Raw genomic sequence first — 11552 nt, 5'->3', positions numbered from 1 at the left:
GTGGGAGGTCTGAATGCCGGCATGGGAAGGTCAGCAGGCAGGCTTTTGTGTCCGTGTTCAGCCTCCGTTTCTCTCGAAGCCAGGAGAGACGGAGGAGGGTAGGGCTAGCGTTCTTGCTGCTTGCTCTCGTCACCCCATAGGACAGATGTGGGCATCGCCCCACCCTCTAACAAATGAGAATGAGCCACTGACCTCTGGTCACCTGGACAGCAATTCACATCTGGCTCCAGGTGGGCAGCAGGCATTTCTCATGGCTTCATGCCACAGTGACACAGGGTTGGGGAGACAAATTCTTCACCTTCAAGTCCCCTCCAGCCTCATGGAAACAAAAGCCAACAACAAAATGTCAGTTACTGTCCTGTGCTTTGCAGGAAGTGAAACAGGCTAACTTCCAGGCTGGAGAAGTGCTGTTGGGAGATCAGAGGAAGCCCCTCAAAGAAGAGGAGTGACAAGAAGGGGGTGGCAGGCCCCAGGAGTAGCCGGCAGAAGGACACTTGTCCTTCTGCCCGGGCAGGGGCCAAGAATGCAAAGGGCCTGAGGCAGAGCAAGCTTGGGGGTCTGAACGAAAGATTGCCATCATTGTAGGAAGAACGTGCTGGGCGTGCTGGGCTATGGGTGCAGCCTGGAGGGCCTCCCGGGACTCACTCCTGTTAAGCCCGGCTTCTCAGACCTGGAAGATGAGGCCCAGAGAGGTGAAACAGCTTGCCCCCAGGGCCACAGAGCTAGTGGAGGAACCAGGGTTCCCACCAGGTAGTGTGGCCCCCGGCTCTTTAACCACTCCGGATGGGAGTGGGGAGAGCCCCGCAGAGGAGTGCTAGGAAGTCTCATGAACTGAAAGCGGTCGTTAGAATGCAGGCCGGGAGTTAGACTGGGCAGCCCCCAGCCACACAGGGACTTCTTCCCTCTGCCGGCCTCTTGCCCCAGGCCAACGCCCCAGCAGCCTGCCTGCGCCCGGGGTCTGCACAGAAGGGCCGGCGACAACTACACCGCCGACTTGGCCTCCGAGTGTTGGCAGGTGCTGGCAGGCGGTAGGGACCGAGTGACAAAGACGAAGGGCTCCCCGGCCTGGACAGGTCCAGGTGCCTTTTGCCCTGCCCCAGCTCCAGCCCCAGCCCTTCTGTTTTTCAACAGGAAAAGGGTGAGCCGGGTCGAAGCAGGTGGTGACAAGTGGCAGGTCTGCAGGTGGGCTCTGCGGGCTCTGTGTCTGCACCAGCTGGGCTGTTAGAAGGAGCAGGCGTGAGACGCCTCAGTTGGGGGGTGTTGAACTTGGCACTAGGGGGTGGGGATTAACCAATGCAGCCCAGGCTACTTCTCACTTCCCTTATCACCTCCTGCCACCTCCCCCCATAAATGTTAATGAACCCTACCTTCTGCCTCCCAGCTCCCTCTAGTCAAGGGAGAGAGTGGGGCAAAATTTAGGTAAACTGAGTCTGGGCCACATAAGAGGGTCTAGGCCCCTTGCCCCCATTCTTTTGGTCCTTGATACTTTTCAGGGAGTGTCTACCTCAGTTGGTACTCATGGTGGCAGTTTTGACAGCATCGATAATGGCCATTTCCTTTTTACAAATTAGCAAGCTGAGACCAGAGAAGTGAGGGGCTTGCCATAGGTCACACAGCCCATGGAGGACAGGGCCTGGGGATGGGGATAAAATCCATGGAACACTCTCCATGCTGCCTCCCCTCTTGGAGCCCAGCACTGGCCTCCCCATAGGGGTAAAGGAGCAAGCTGAGTCAGAAAGCCAGGCCTGCGGGTGCACAATGGGAAGGGACAACGAGCAGATGTCGCACCATGAAACAGGCTACCCAGCCATGCCCCAGAGCCCCCTGGCACAGGCCCCTGGCTGAGCCCCAAGGCCAAGCTTGACTGCTGGCATCTGTTGCCATGGAGACCCAGGCCTGGCTGGGGGGCTGGCCAGTGACAACAGGCCCCTCCCCCACCGATAGGAACCAGGCACTCAGGCTCAGAAAACTGGGGCCCAGACAGCGCTAGGTGGCACTCCCCACACCTGACTCCTTATTTCATTCCGTCTCCCAGCTCACCAGTCCACCCCACAATTCCAATTCGGAACTACCTCCATGCATCTGCTCTTACCTGTCATCCCAGGATTGAGGGCAGCAGGAGGTAGCCCTGAGTACCCTGTCCGGGAGCTAGGAGCAGGCACACATGCGGGTGAGGTCGCGGGCTCCCCGAAGAATAGAGCCAGAGCCAGCACCAACCGCAGCAGAGAGGGAGATTCAGGCATTTCCTCAGGGGAGGCGGAGTTTAAATCCTGCCCCAAATGGAACAAATGTGGAAAATGGAAATGATCAGGAGCATCGGTCTGGGCAAAAGCAGAGAAGCAGGACAGGCTGGGGCTTGCTCAGAAAATGGTGAGCACTGGACCGGGAGTCTGGTTACCCGATGCCTTGTCCAAGTCATGCCACTCACTAACTAGCTGTGAGACCCTCCCTGGGCCTCCTCAGGGACCAAATGAAGAATCTCTAAGAGCCCTTCCGGTTTTTTGCGTTTTTGTTTTTTAAGATTTTATTTATTTATTTGACGGAGAGAGACACAGCGAGAGCAGGAACACAAGCAGGGGGAGTGGGAGAGGGAGAAGCAGGCTTTTCGCGAGCAGGGAGCCCGATGCGGGGCTCGATCCCAGGACCCCGGGACCACGACCCGAGCCGAAGGCAGACGCTTAAGGACTGAGCCACCCAGGTGCCCCGAGCCCTTCCAGTTTTGACAGTATGATTCTAGTATTGTTCCAACCCCGGACTCCCCCAGTTACAGGACTACCTCCGCACTTCCCAGGCCAGGTCAGGCTCAACAGGACCCTGAGCCCCCCCATGGGGCACCAGGGGCGGAGCTGGGAGCCAGGTGCTGGAGCTGGACTGCTGGAGGTGGCCAGGAGGTGGCCTTGGGTCTTGTCTGGGGTGGGGGGAGGGGTGGCAGACAACTTTGTGGATTGATCTAGCTCAGGAAGGTGAGAAGGAGGCCTGGAGGTGAGAGTTTCGCCCTCCTGCTCATCTCTTTAGGTAAATACATCCACACCCAGCATTTCCCCTTCTCTTTCCATCCTGGGGGCACTTAGACCTCACAGCCCAGAGCTGAGGTGTGAGCTCTGCTTCCCGACGCGGGGGGCTTCCCTCGGAGATCCCCCTAAGCACGAGCCTGCTTCCACAGTCACCATCCCCCACCTTCTGTAGGGAAGGAACAGTTAGAGTCCCTGGTCACCAGCTTCTGGGACCTTGGATATCGCAGCCCGGAGGGCATGGACACAGCAGAAAGTCTCCAGATGAGATCCATGTGGAATAGAAAGAGCATGGACTTTAGGAACCTAGTTCCACCATTCACTAGCTGGGTCATTCTGAGCTAACTACCTACCAGTGTGCCTCAGTTTCTACAGCGTGTCTGTAGAATGGGGTAATACTGGCACGGTACAGAGCAGGGTGGGACCAGAGGTCATGTGACGAGGCTGGTGGGCACTTCATCCCAGGCAGCTGCTGGTAGGCGCGGGGAGGAGGCCCTAGGGACAGCTTCTGCCCCAGAGAGGATGATGGGTGAGGCCCAAGAACGTATTACACCTTTTGGCGTCTGCTCAGTGCAGTTATCTCATTTGGTCCTCCGACATCCTGAGGCGGTACTGTCCCATTTCGAGGAGAAAAGTTCCCGGGGCCCTGAGAAAAGTAGCTTGTGCCAATGCACCAGCTCTTCTCCGAGTCTGTCTTTTCTGAGACAGGTCCTTCCACAGCCCCAGCTGCGCCTTCTCCCCCGTCCCTGGCCCCCCACCTGTTGCACCCACTATTTGCTGCCAGTTGGGACAGCCTTAACACCTCCATCCCGGTGGCCAGACAGCAGAGAGGGGGAGCAAGGGGTGACAGAGGCAGTGGAAGCGAGCGCTCCTAGCCAAGCCCACCGCCTGCCCCCTGGAGGGAGGCTCCTCCTTTTAAGGCTGCTTCTGGGAATTTCCACCCCCAGAGCCAGACTCAGCAACCCCTGGCCCGGAATGATACCTGCGCTCTCCCTTGGGGAGGTGGGGCACCAGACCTGAGGGCAGGAGAAGCTGGCCCTGAGAGGGGAGGAGGGGCCCTCCGGTCCAGGTCTGAGGGTCAGGGAAAACGGGGGAGACCATAGGGGCCAGCCTCCTTATCCAGCAGCTCCATCCTCTGTGCTTGGTAGCCCAGCAAGAGGCTGGCGGCCCCGCCGGTGGCTGCTTTGCTGGCTCACTGGCCAGGAAGGTGGACACCTCACACCTCAGGCTCCCAATTGCGCCCTCCTCCCCCACTCCTCCTCCCCTCCCCTCGCTCTCCTCCTCTCCCCCCTGAAAACCTGTGGCTTGAAGAGACCTTGGCTTCTCTGGGACTCTACCCCTGGGGACTGCCCATATCTGCTCCTGAGTTTGGGGGCAGGGGGCAACGGCCCCAAGAAATCTCTCCGGCGATGGGAGCCACCCGCCTGCTGCCCAACCTCACTCTGTAAGTGTGCTGCCTCTCTGGACTGAAGTTTTGTCGCCGTTTCCAGCCTGGGGCAGACCTAATCTTACCGGGACCCCCCACACGGAGGGGCTGGGGGGAGTGCCTGGGGGCTCGCCCTGGGTTGACGGCTGGCACCCACACCAGGGTCTGCCTTGTCTTCCCACACAGGTGCCTGCAGCTACTGATTCTCTGCTGTCAAACTCAGGTAGGCGGGCGCCCCCCCACCAACTTTTCCCCATCTCCCCCACCCCACCCAGCTGGGGCGGGGGTAGTCTCCTCTCGGCAGGTTCTGGCCTCTCCCTGGATACAGATGGTTTTTGAGGTTGGGGGGATGGTGTCAGTCTTCGGGGGAGGGTAGAAGGGGCCAAGGCACATTTGGGGATGCACTGAGGTCTTTATCTGTCCTCCCTCCATGACCCTCCCTGTCCCTACTTGTCCTGGAGTCTCTGTTTCTCTCTCCTTACTGCCACACGGGTTCCCCCCCCACCACACACAAGGCTAAATGCATGGAGCAGCCCAGGCTTGAGGGATGGAGTCTGAAGTGGTAGGTTAGAGGGCAGAGGTGCTGGCTCAGGTGAGGCTTGTACTTGGAGGTATCTGAAAACACAGGTTTCCATGCAAAACCACTTGTGCGTTCCACTTACTATCCCACGCCCCCCAACACGGATGTCCTGGGGGGCCGCTGTCCTGGGGGATTGCGTGGTCAGTCAGAATGCCCAGCCAGGGCGGGGTGACTCCTTACCTACAGGGCAATGAGGTGAAGCCCAAAGAGGTTTTTTGGGGACAAGATTCAGGGTTTGCATCTCCACACTCCCCCCACCCTATGTCAGCCCCCCATGCACACACACACACCCCACCCCAAGCCTCAGCCCCCTGTGCAAGGCTTGGTCCCTTTTTGTGATCCTCCATAAAAGTGCAGCTATTAAAATGCACTGGTCCAGAACCGCTCTGGGGAGAGATCGCTTGGCTTTCCCAGGCCAGAGGCCCACTTCTCTTCATATCCAGTGGGGACTTTTTTTGAAGGTAAATGCCTTTTCTCTGGGAGAGGGAAAGGGGCTGCCTTTGAAGCAGTGGGGGGGTGGGAGAGAGAGAGACAACTCCCCCCCCCTTTTCCTTCCCCCTTTTGCTCTAGCCCCCGTTCCAGGCCTTTTGCTTCACACATCCAGGGAGAGCAAGAAGAAAGCCCCCAGCCTGGCTGGGAGGGGGCTGGGGGTGGGCCCAACCTGTTCTGGAAGGGGAATTAGCACAATGGTGAGGCTGGCCGGGGCGTTTATGGCCTGGCTGAGGCCCCATTCAGGACTCAGGGAAGGTGGCAAAGCTGTCCTTTCCCCCTTGAAGTGCCCCCTCACCCCCCTTGGAGGGGGGGCCGGCAGGCCGGACCATAGCCATGCTTGAGGGGCCGTCTGACAAGCAGCTGTCTGCAGCAGTGGAAGGGGAGGTACCCCCGCAGCGGGAACATGAAAGGGACAGGCCAGGTCCCGCGGGGAGAGCGACTTGCGGGCTGGGGGGTTGTGGGGGGGGGGCGTGGGGCTGCTTTTGTGCAGGGCCTGAAGGGGGACAAGGAGAGGAGGGGGCTTCAGGGAGGCCCTCTCTGCTCCTGACCTGGAACAGACAGCCAGAAGAAGGCTGCCCGCCAAGAGGGGCGGAGGGCCTGAACCTGGGCCAGGAGGCTGGGGGCTGGGGACAGGCCGGACCTCACCGAGGGTCCTGGGCCAGCCAGACCCCACCCCCTGGCAGGGAGGCAGGCCCCCACCCCAAATTCCAGGGTGGGGTGCGGGTCGCACTTCGCTGCCCTGAGTCTCCAGACCCTGCTCTCATAGGCGGGGGGGGGGGGGGGGGGGGGGGGGGGGCCCCCGTCGCGCGGGGGGGGGGGGGGGGGGGGGGGTCCTGGTGGCACTCCTGGCCAGTGGCTGAGCTGGAGTCGGAAATGAGCAGTGACACACACGAAGGGTTAACCCTGAGCGGGTTACAGGGTCAGCCTGGAGCCGCTCACTCACCGCCCCCTTCCTCAAAGCTGATCCTTCCGGCTCCGGCTCCTCCCTCTCCACAACAGAGTGGCCTCTGACAGATGCTGATCAGGGTCCAGGTCTGTCTTGGTGGTTGTGACTGGGCCTGGGATAAAGGTGGCCTTAGGGATCTGGGGCAGAGAGAGTCTGGCCAGCAGGATTGGGTGGAGAGAGAAACATTTGAGCCTAGGGTTGAAGCTGTCACCAGCAGCTGAGAAATGGCATCAAGTTTGCACCTTACTGGAGAGAGAGGGCAGGAAGTGGTCTGTTTTTCTCCCGCTCAGCGTTGCGGATAGGTAAGGAGAGACTGGGCCTGGGGACGGTACTCGGCCAGGCTTGGCAGCACGTACAGTGGAACCCGGGAAGCAGGCAGCAGGCAGCAAGCAGGCTGCAACATCGCCCCCACTGGCCACGAGCCTCTGTTACATTGTGGCACAGGCAGGCCAGAGCCTCCCGGGGGCGCCCCTGGGCCACCGCCCCTAGCGCCTCTTCCTGCTGCAGCCTCCACCTCCCTCACCCCTAGGAGGGAGGAACACTGAACCGGGGACGGGCTTCTCCGAGAGCCCTGAGCACCCAGGGGCAGGGGCAGGGGAGGCGGGCAGGAGCTCAGGATTCCACAGTTAGTGCTGAAATTGGGTTCCTTCTAGCAACCAGAGTCACGACTCCAGGTCTGCACTAGATCACCAGGTGTCTCCCAAGCCTGGCAGATGGAGAGCCAAGAGGTCACGACTGGCTCACCCACTGGCCTGGGAAGATCATACGTCACCTTGCCCTGCACCTCTGCTTCCCAGGGCCAATGGCCTGCCCGCATCACACTCACCTCCACACCCCGCTCCCCTGGATGGACCACTGGTGGTGTCACCCAAAGCAAATTGACACTATTTTTCCCTTGGTAACCGCAAAGGGGGAGAATCACCCGTCTCCTAATTTTAACCAGTACGTGAGGGACCAGGGCGCCATGACCGACCAGCTGAGCCGGCGGCAGATCCGCGAGTACCAGCTCTACAGCCGGACCAGTGGCAAGCACGTGCAGGTCACCGGGCGTCGCATCTCTGCCACCGCGGAGGACGGCAACAAGTTCGGTGAGACCCAGCCCTTGCCAGAGGCCACTCACACCCCTGGCCTGCCTAACCTGGTCTCTCCCCAGATCCTGTGCCAGGGCAGGGGCCCAAGTGTGAGAACCTCCCGGTGCCCCCCGCCCAAGCTCGGGGGTCAGGCTGGTTGGGGGGCCCCCCTGCCACACCCCTGAGCCGGGAACCCCCATGGACAGAGGTCTTTCTCCCCCTCCCCCATCGCAGCCAAACTCATAGTGGAGACAGACACCTTTGGAAGCCGCGTGCGCATCAAGGGTGCTGAGAGTGAGAAATACATCTGCATGAACAAGAGGGGCAAGCTCATCGGAAAGGTGAGACCTGGAAGGAGGGCGAGTGGATGAATGAACCAATCTTACTGCCTGCCCCACAGCACCCCACTCCCCTCTACTGGGCCCAAGCCAGGACCACTTCTACTCACACCTCAACACTCAGCCACTCTCTGGTTTCTCCATTTAAATGAGTCCCTGTTGGGTCTAGAAGCCCTCTGAGAACACTTACTGATCCATAAGTCTCTTCGGCTCTGATTTACCGGCTCTATCCCAACATCAATCAGTCAGGATTTTAGCACCTACATGAGATTGCAGCCTCCATGTTGAGGTTAAGTGTTGATCAGTGCTGAGAGTGGGCACTCATACACGGCCACAAGCTCCCCAAGGTCAGTGGGGTCCACAGGAGCCCTCCAGGAAGATGCACACTGTCTACGAAACTGCCTACTAGTGTAACCTCTCCACAATGGCAGGCCCAGTACTGTTGAGCAGGGAGAATTCCATTTCCTTTAGCATTTGTCAATCCTGGCTTCTGATTCTGGCTGTTCTCACCAAGTATTTGCTGATTTTTGTCAAGCCTCAGGCTTCTTGTCTATAACAATGGGCATAGTGTCAAGGCTATGGATAAGGTCAGATGGGTGGCTGTGTGGCTCCTGACATTGTCTTTATTCTATAAACATTTGCCCCTTCTTTTCAGGAGACTGTTGCCTCCTTTCCTCCACCCAGCAGTTACCATTCACCCACGCTGAGGAGTGTTCTCATGTGCTGAGTGCCCACTGAGTACACACTGCAGAGTAATCTGGATCTTTATGCCACGTCTGGGGAAACAGGCTCAGCATGGCTAAACACCGTGCTCAAGGTGTACAACTTGCAAATGACAAGCCTGTATTTAAGTTCAGATCTGACTCCCAGCAAAGCATGTTCCTTTCTCCCACTTTTGCCTCTCCAACAAGGGCACCTGTCTCACCTCACCGGGCAGAAGTTCTTGGGCACACAGCCCCCATCACTCCCTCCTTTGTCTTACAAAATAGGCCCAAAAGGCTGACAAGCCAGACAGGTTGGGTGGACAAACTCCCCTCCTCTCCCTCCTTCCCTCTGCAGCCCAGCGGGAAGAGCAAAGACTGTGTGTTCACGGAGATTGTGCTGGAGAACAACTACACGGCCTTCCAGAATGCCCGGCACGAGGGATGGTTCATGGCCTTCACGAGGCAGGGTCGGCCCCGCCAGGCTTCTCGCAGCCGCCAGAACCAACGAGAGGCTCACTTCATCAAGCGCCTCTACCAGGGCCAGCTGCCCTTCCCCAACCACGCCGAGAGGCAGAAGCAGTTCGAGTTCGTGGGCTCAGCCCCCACCCGCCGGACCAAGCGCACACGCAGGCCACAGCCCCTGACGTAGTGGGGGACACTGGGGGCAGCTGCCCCTCACCAGCCTTCCCATCCCCTTCCCTTCCTGATCCCAAGACTGGGCTGGGGTGGAGGGAGGGGAACCAGAGCCCCCAAGGAGGACCACCAAGCATCGGAGCCTCCAGCCGCAAAGGGGCGGGACTGCCACAAACCAGGGCTGGGGCCTCAGGGCAGCCGCCCCAGATACCCCCCACCCCCCCACCCCCCCAACCCCGCACCGGAATAGGCCCCGGGGGTGGGGCAGACCCCCAGGCGGGGAACTGTAGTGTTCCCCTGGACGCAGGCTCCCTGAAACAGGTGGAAAGGGCAGCAGACTCAAGGCCTTGCAGACACTGTCTGGAGGTGGCTCTCTTTAAACTCTGCTTGCGGAGACTTCCTCAGTCTGCCCCCAGCCTCCAAATTCCTCCTGGCCAGACTGTAGGAAGGGACTTTTGTGTTTGTTTCAGGAAAAAAGAAAAAGGGAGAGGAGAAAAAAAAAAAAAGAGGGATGGCCATTCTTCACATTCCACTACCCAGGCCTGCACCCCCATCCCCAATTTCAAGCCCCAGAATAAAACCATTTTCCTGCAAACGGGTTATCTGAAGGCGGGGTGGACAAGCCAACTCCCAAACTGCGGGGTAACAAACTTGCCTCTCCGAGAGGCGCGGAGCAGAGCCCGGGCGAGCCGTGGGAGCCCAGTGGCCCCGGGCCGGGCGTGGCCCGGCAGGTGGATGGGGCGGCGCGCGGGGCGCGGGGGGCAGCGCCGCCCGCAGGGGAAGCGGGGCGTGGGTGGCCCCGGGAAGGCCCCGCACCTCCGCCCGGCGCGAGGCTGGCGGCCCGGGGCGGGTCCAGGCCCCGGGACCGGCGGGTGCGCCCCTCCCTCCGCGCGGGCTCCGGTTTCCTGGCTGGCACAGCGCGTCCCGTGCTACCTGTTGGGGCGAAGCAAACCCAAACCCTGGGGCGGGCGAGCAGCCGGGGCCGGGCCCGGGGCCGGGGCAGCAGGCCCGAGAGCCCGGCACGGCGCCCGGGCGACCCGCGTACGCCGCAGCCTCCTCGCCGGTAGCCAGATTGCCGTTTTCCGGTGAGGACGGGGGGGGGGGGGGGGGGGGGGGGGGGGGGGCCGGGCGCTGGGGGGCGGGAGGGCGAGAATGCGCCCTCTTGTTCCCCAGGTCCCCGCGGGGGGCGGGGGCGGGGGCCACACCTGAGGGGAAGTCGCAATTAGAGCGCGGCCCAGGGGGAGGGGGCGCCGCGGCGGGCGGAGGGGAACGGCGCCCCCCTCCCCCGCCCGGGCTTCTCGGGTGGGCTTTCCCAGACGCCTCCAGGTGTGCTTTTGGGGAGTGGAACTAAGAGGCCATAAAAGCCGCCTCTTCCCTCATCTGCGCTGGCTTTTAATCTTGTTGAGGGGAAAGCCCTTCCTAGCAGGGCTCCCCGCCCCAAACCGCTCTTATGTTGTTGGACCCCCAGCCTCAGTTTCCCCTTCCTCTGCTTTCTGGGAAGCTGGTGGAGGGAAGTATTATGGAGAGAGAGGAAAAAGGATGAAAAGACCTCCCTTCTCCCCACTTTTCCCAAGAATGGCCTAAAAATAAGGACCGATTGGGAAGTTGGGGAGGAGCCCGGTTTAGTCAAAATGGGAGGTGGGTGAAGCAGCCGCCCAAGCCGGTGGGGATTGGGGATCCCTCGCCTCTCCTTTGGTGAGGACTGGAGCAGTCTGACACCCCCAACTCTGAGCAATTTAGAAGGCACAGCCAAGAGGGAGGTCCCCCAGGCCCCAGGACAGACATTCTCCCCCAGCTTGTCATAATTGCTTTGCACCAGGTTGCCCCCCCCACCACAAAGAGCCTTAATCCTGGTGAAGACTGCGGGAGATGTGTTGGGGGTCGTTTTCTGGGGGTTGGGAGGGTAGGGAGGGTGGTCCAGAGCCACAGCTGATAACTGGTGAGTTCAATGGGATTTTAAACACAGGGGCACCGCCCAGCAATTACCTGAGGACAAAGGGTTGGGGCCCCCAGGTGTGGAGGTCTGGACTTGGGGGGCAGGGGTAGGAGGCTGGGAAGGAGGTGTGTTGGGGAGGGGGGCTCTTACAATCCTGCTGATTTCCGCAGGAATTTAAGACATTCTTTAAAACTCTAGCCTGCCTCCCCCCAGCCGGGCTCTCAGACCCACCCCACCATCCCTGGCTGGGTTAGAGACAGCTTCAAAGGTGGACGGGGCCCTTTGTCTTGCCTCTGCTTTCTTCTCCGCCTTTCTCCCGCCTCTCCCTCCCTCTCTTTGACCTCCCCAGCACAGACAGGCCTCTGGGGGCCGGCTCCAGAAAGCCCTCACTGTTTCCTTTCTTGCTTTCTGAGGTG

The 11552-nt window shown here is 60.4% G+C and overlaps 2 protein-coding genes across 3 annotated transcripts in view; both read left to right on the top strand.

The window, feature by feature from the left end:
- Positions 1-4653: 4653 nt before the first annotated feature.
- On the top strand, positions 4654-9745 carry FGF17 (fibroblast growth factor 17). Of its 2 annotated transcripts, none has more exons than XM_025874046.2 (4): positions 4654-4660; positions 7366-7543; positions 7760-7866; positions 8923-9745. In XM_025874046.2, exons 2-4 carry the CDS (start codon positions 7420-7422, stop codon positions 9214-9216), a joined length of 525 nt encoding a protein of 174 aa, XP_025729831.2. In that variant the 5' UTR covers positions 4654-4660; positions 7366-7419; the 3' UTR covers positions 9217-9745. The 2 variants fall into 2 exon arrangements, with proteins under 2 accessions (XP_025729831.2, XP_025729834.1); XM_025874049.2 differs by lacking the exon at positions 4654-4660 and adding an exon at positions 6591-6757.
- Positions 9746-10159: 414 nt separating this feature from the next.
- DMTN (dematin actin binding protein) overlaps positions 10160-11552 on the top strand; it is a 28630-nt gene continuing 27237 nt past the window's right edge. Inside the window, exon 1 of the mRNA XM_073892641.1 lies at positions 10160-10285. The gene's annotated coding sequence lies outside the window, so the exon portion shown is untranslated. The remainder of the gene's footprint in view (positions 10286-11552) is intronic.

The sequence above is a fragment of the Callorhinus ursinus genome, unplaced genomic scaffold (genome assembly GCF_003265705.2).
Source record: "Callorhinus ursinus isolate GAN/ISIS: 27379988/994484 unplaced genomic scaffold, GSC_fseal_2.0 scaffold4, whole genome shotgun sequence".
NCBI classification, from domain to species: Eukaryota; Metazoa; Chordata; class Mammalia; order Carnivora; family Otariidae; genus Callorhinus; species Callorhinus ursinus.
This window is presented reverse-complemented; position numbering and strand designations above follow the sequence as displayed.

What these genes read in the sequence shown, in the direction of transcription:
- FGF17 (XM_025874046.2), top strand. Translation starts at nt 7,420, where the DNA reads ATGACCGACCAGCTGAGCCGGCGGCAGATCCGCGAGTACCAGCTCTAC. An exon ending in GGAGGACGGCAACAAGTTCG is followed by an intron (nt 7,544 to 7,759) that starts GTGAGACCCAGC and finishes CCCCCATCGCAG; the next exon opens with CCAAACTCATAGTGGAGACA. An exon ending in GGGGCAAGCTCATCGGAAAG is followed by an intron (nt 7,867 to 8,922) that starts GTGAGACCTGGA and finishes TTCCCTCTGCAG; the next exon opens with CCCAGCGGGAAGAGCAAAGA.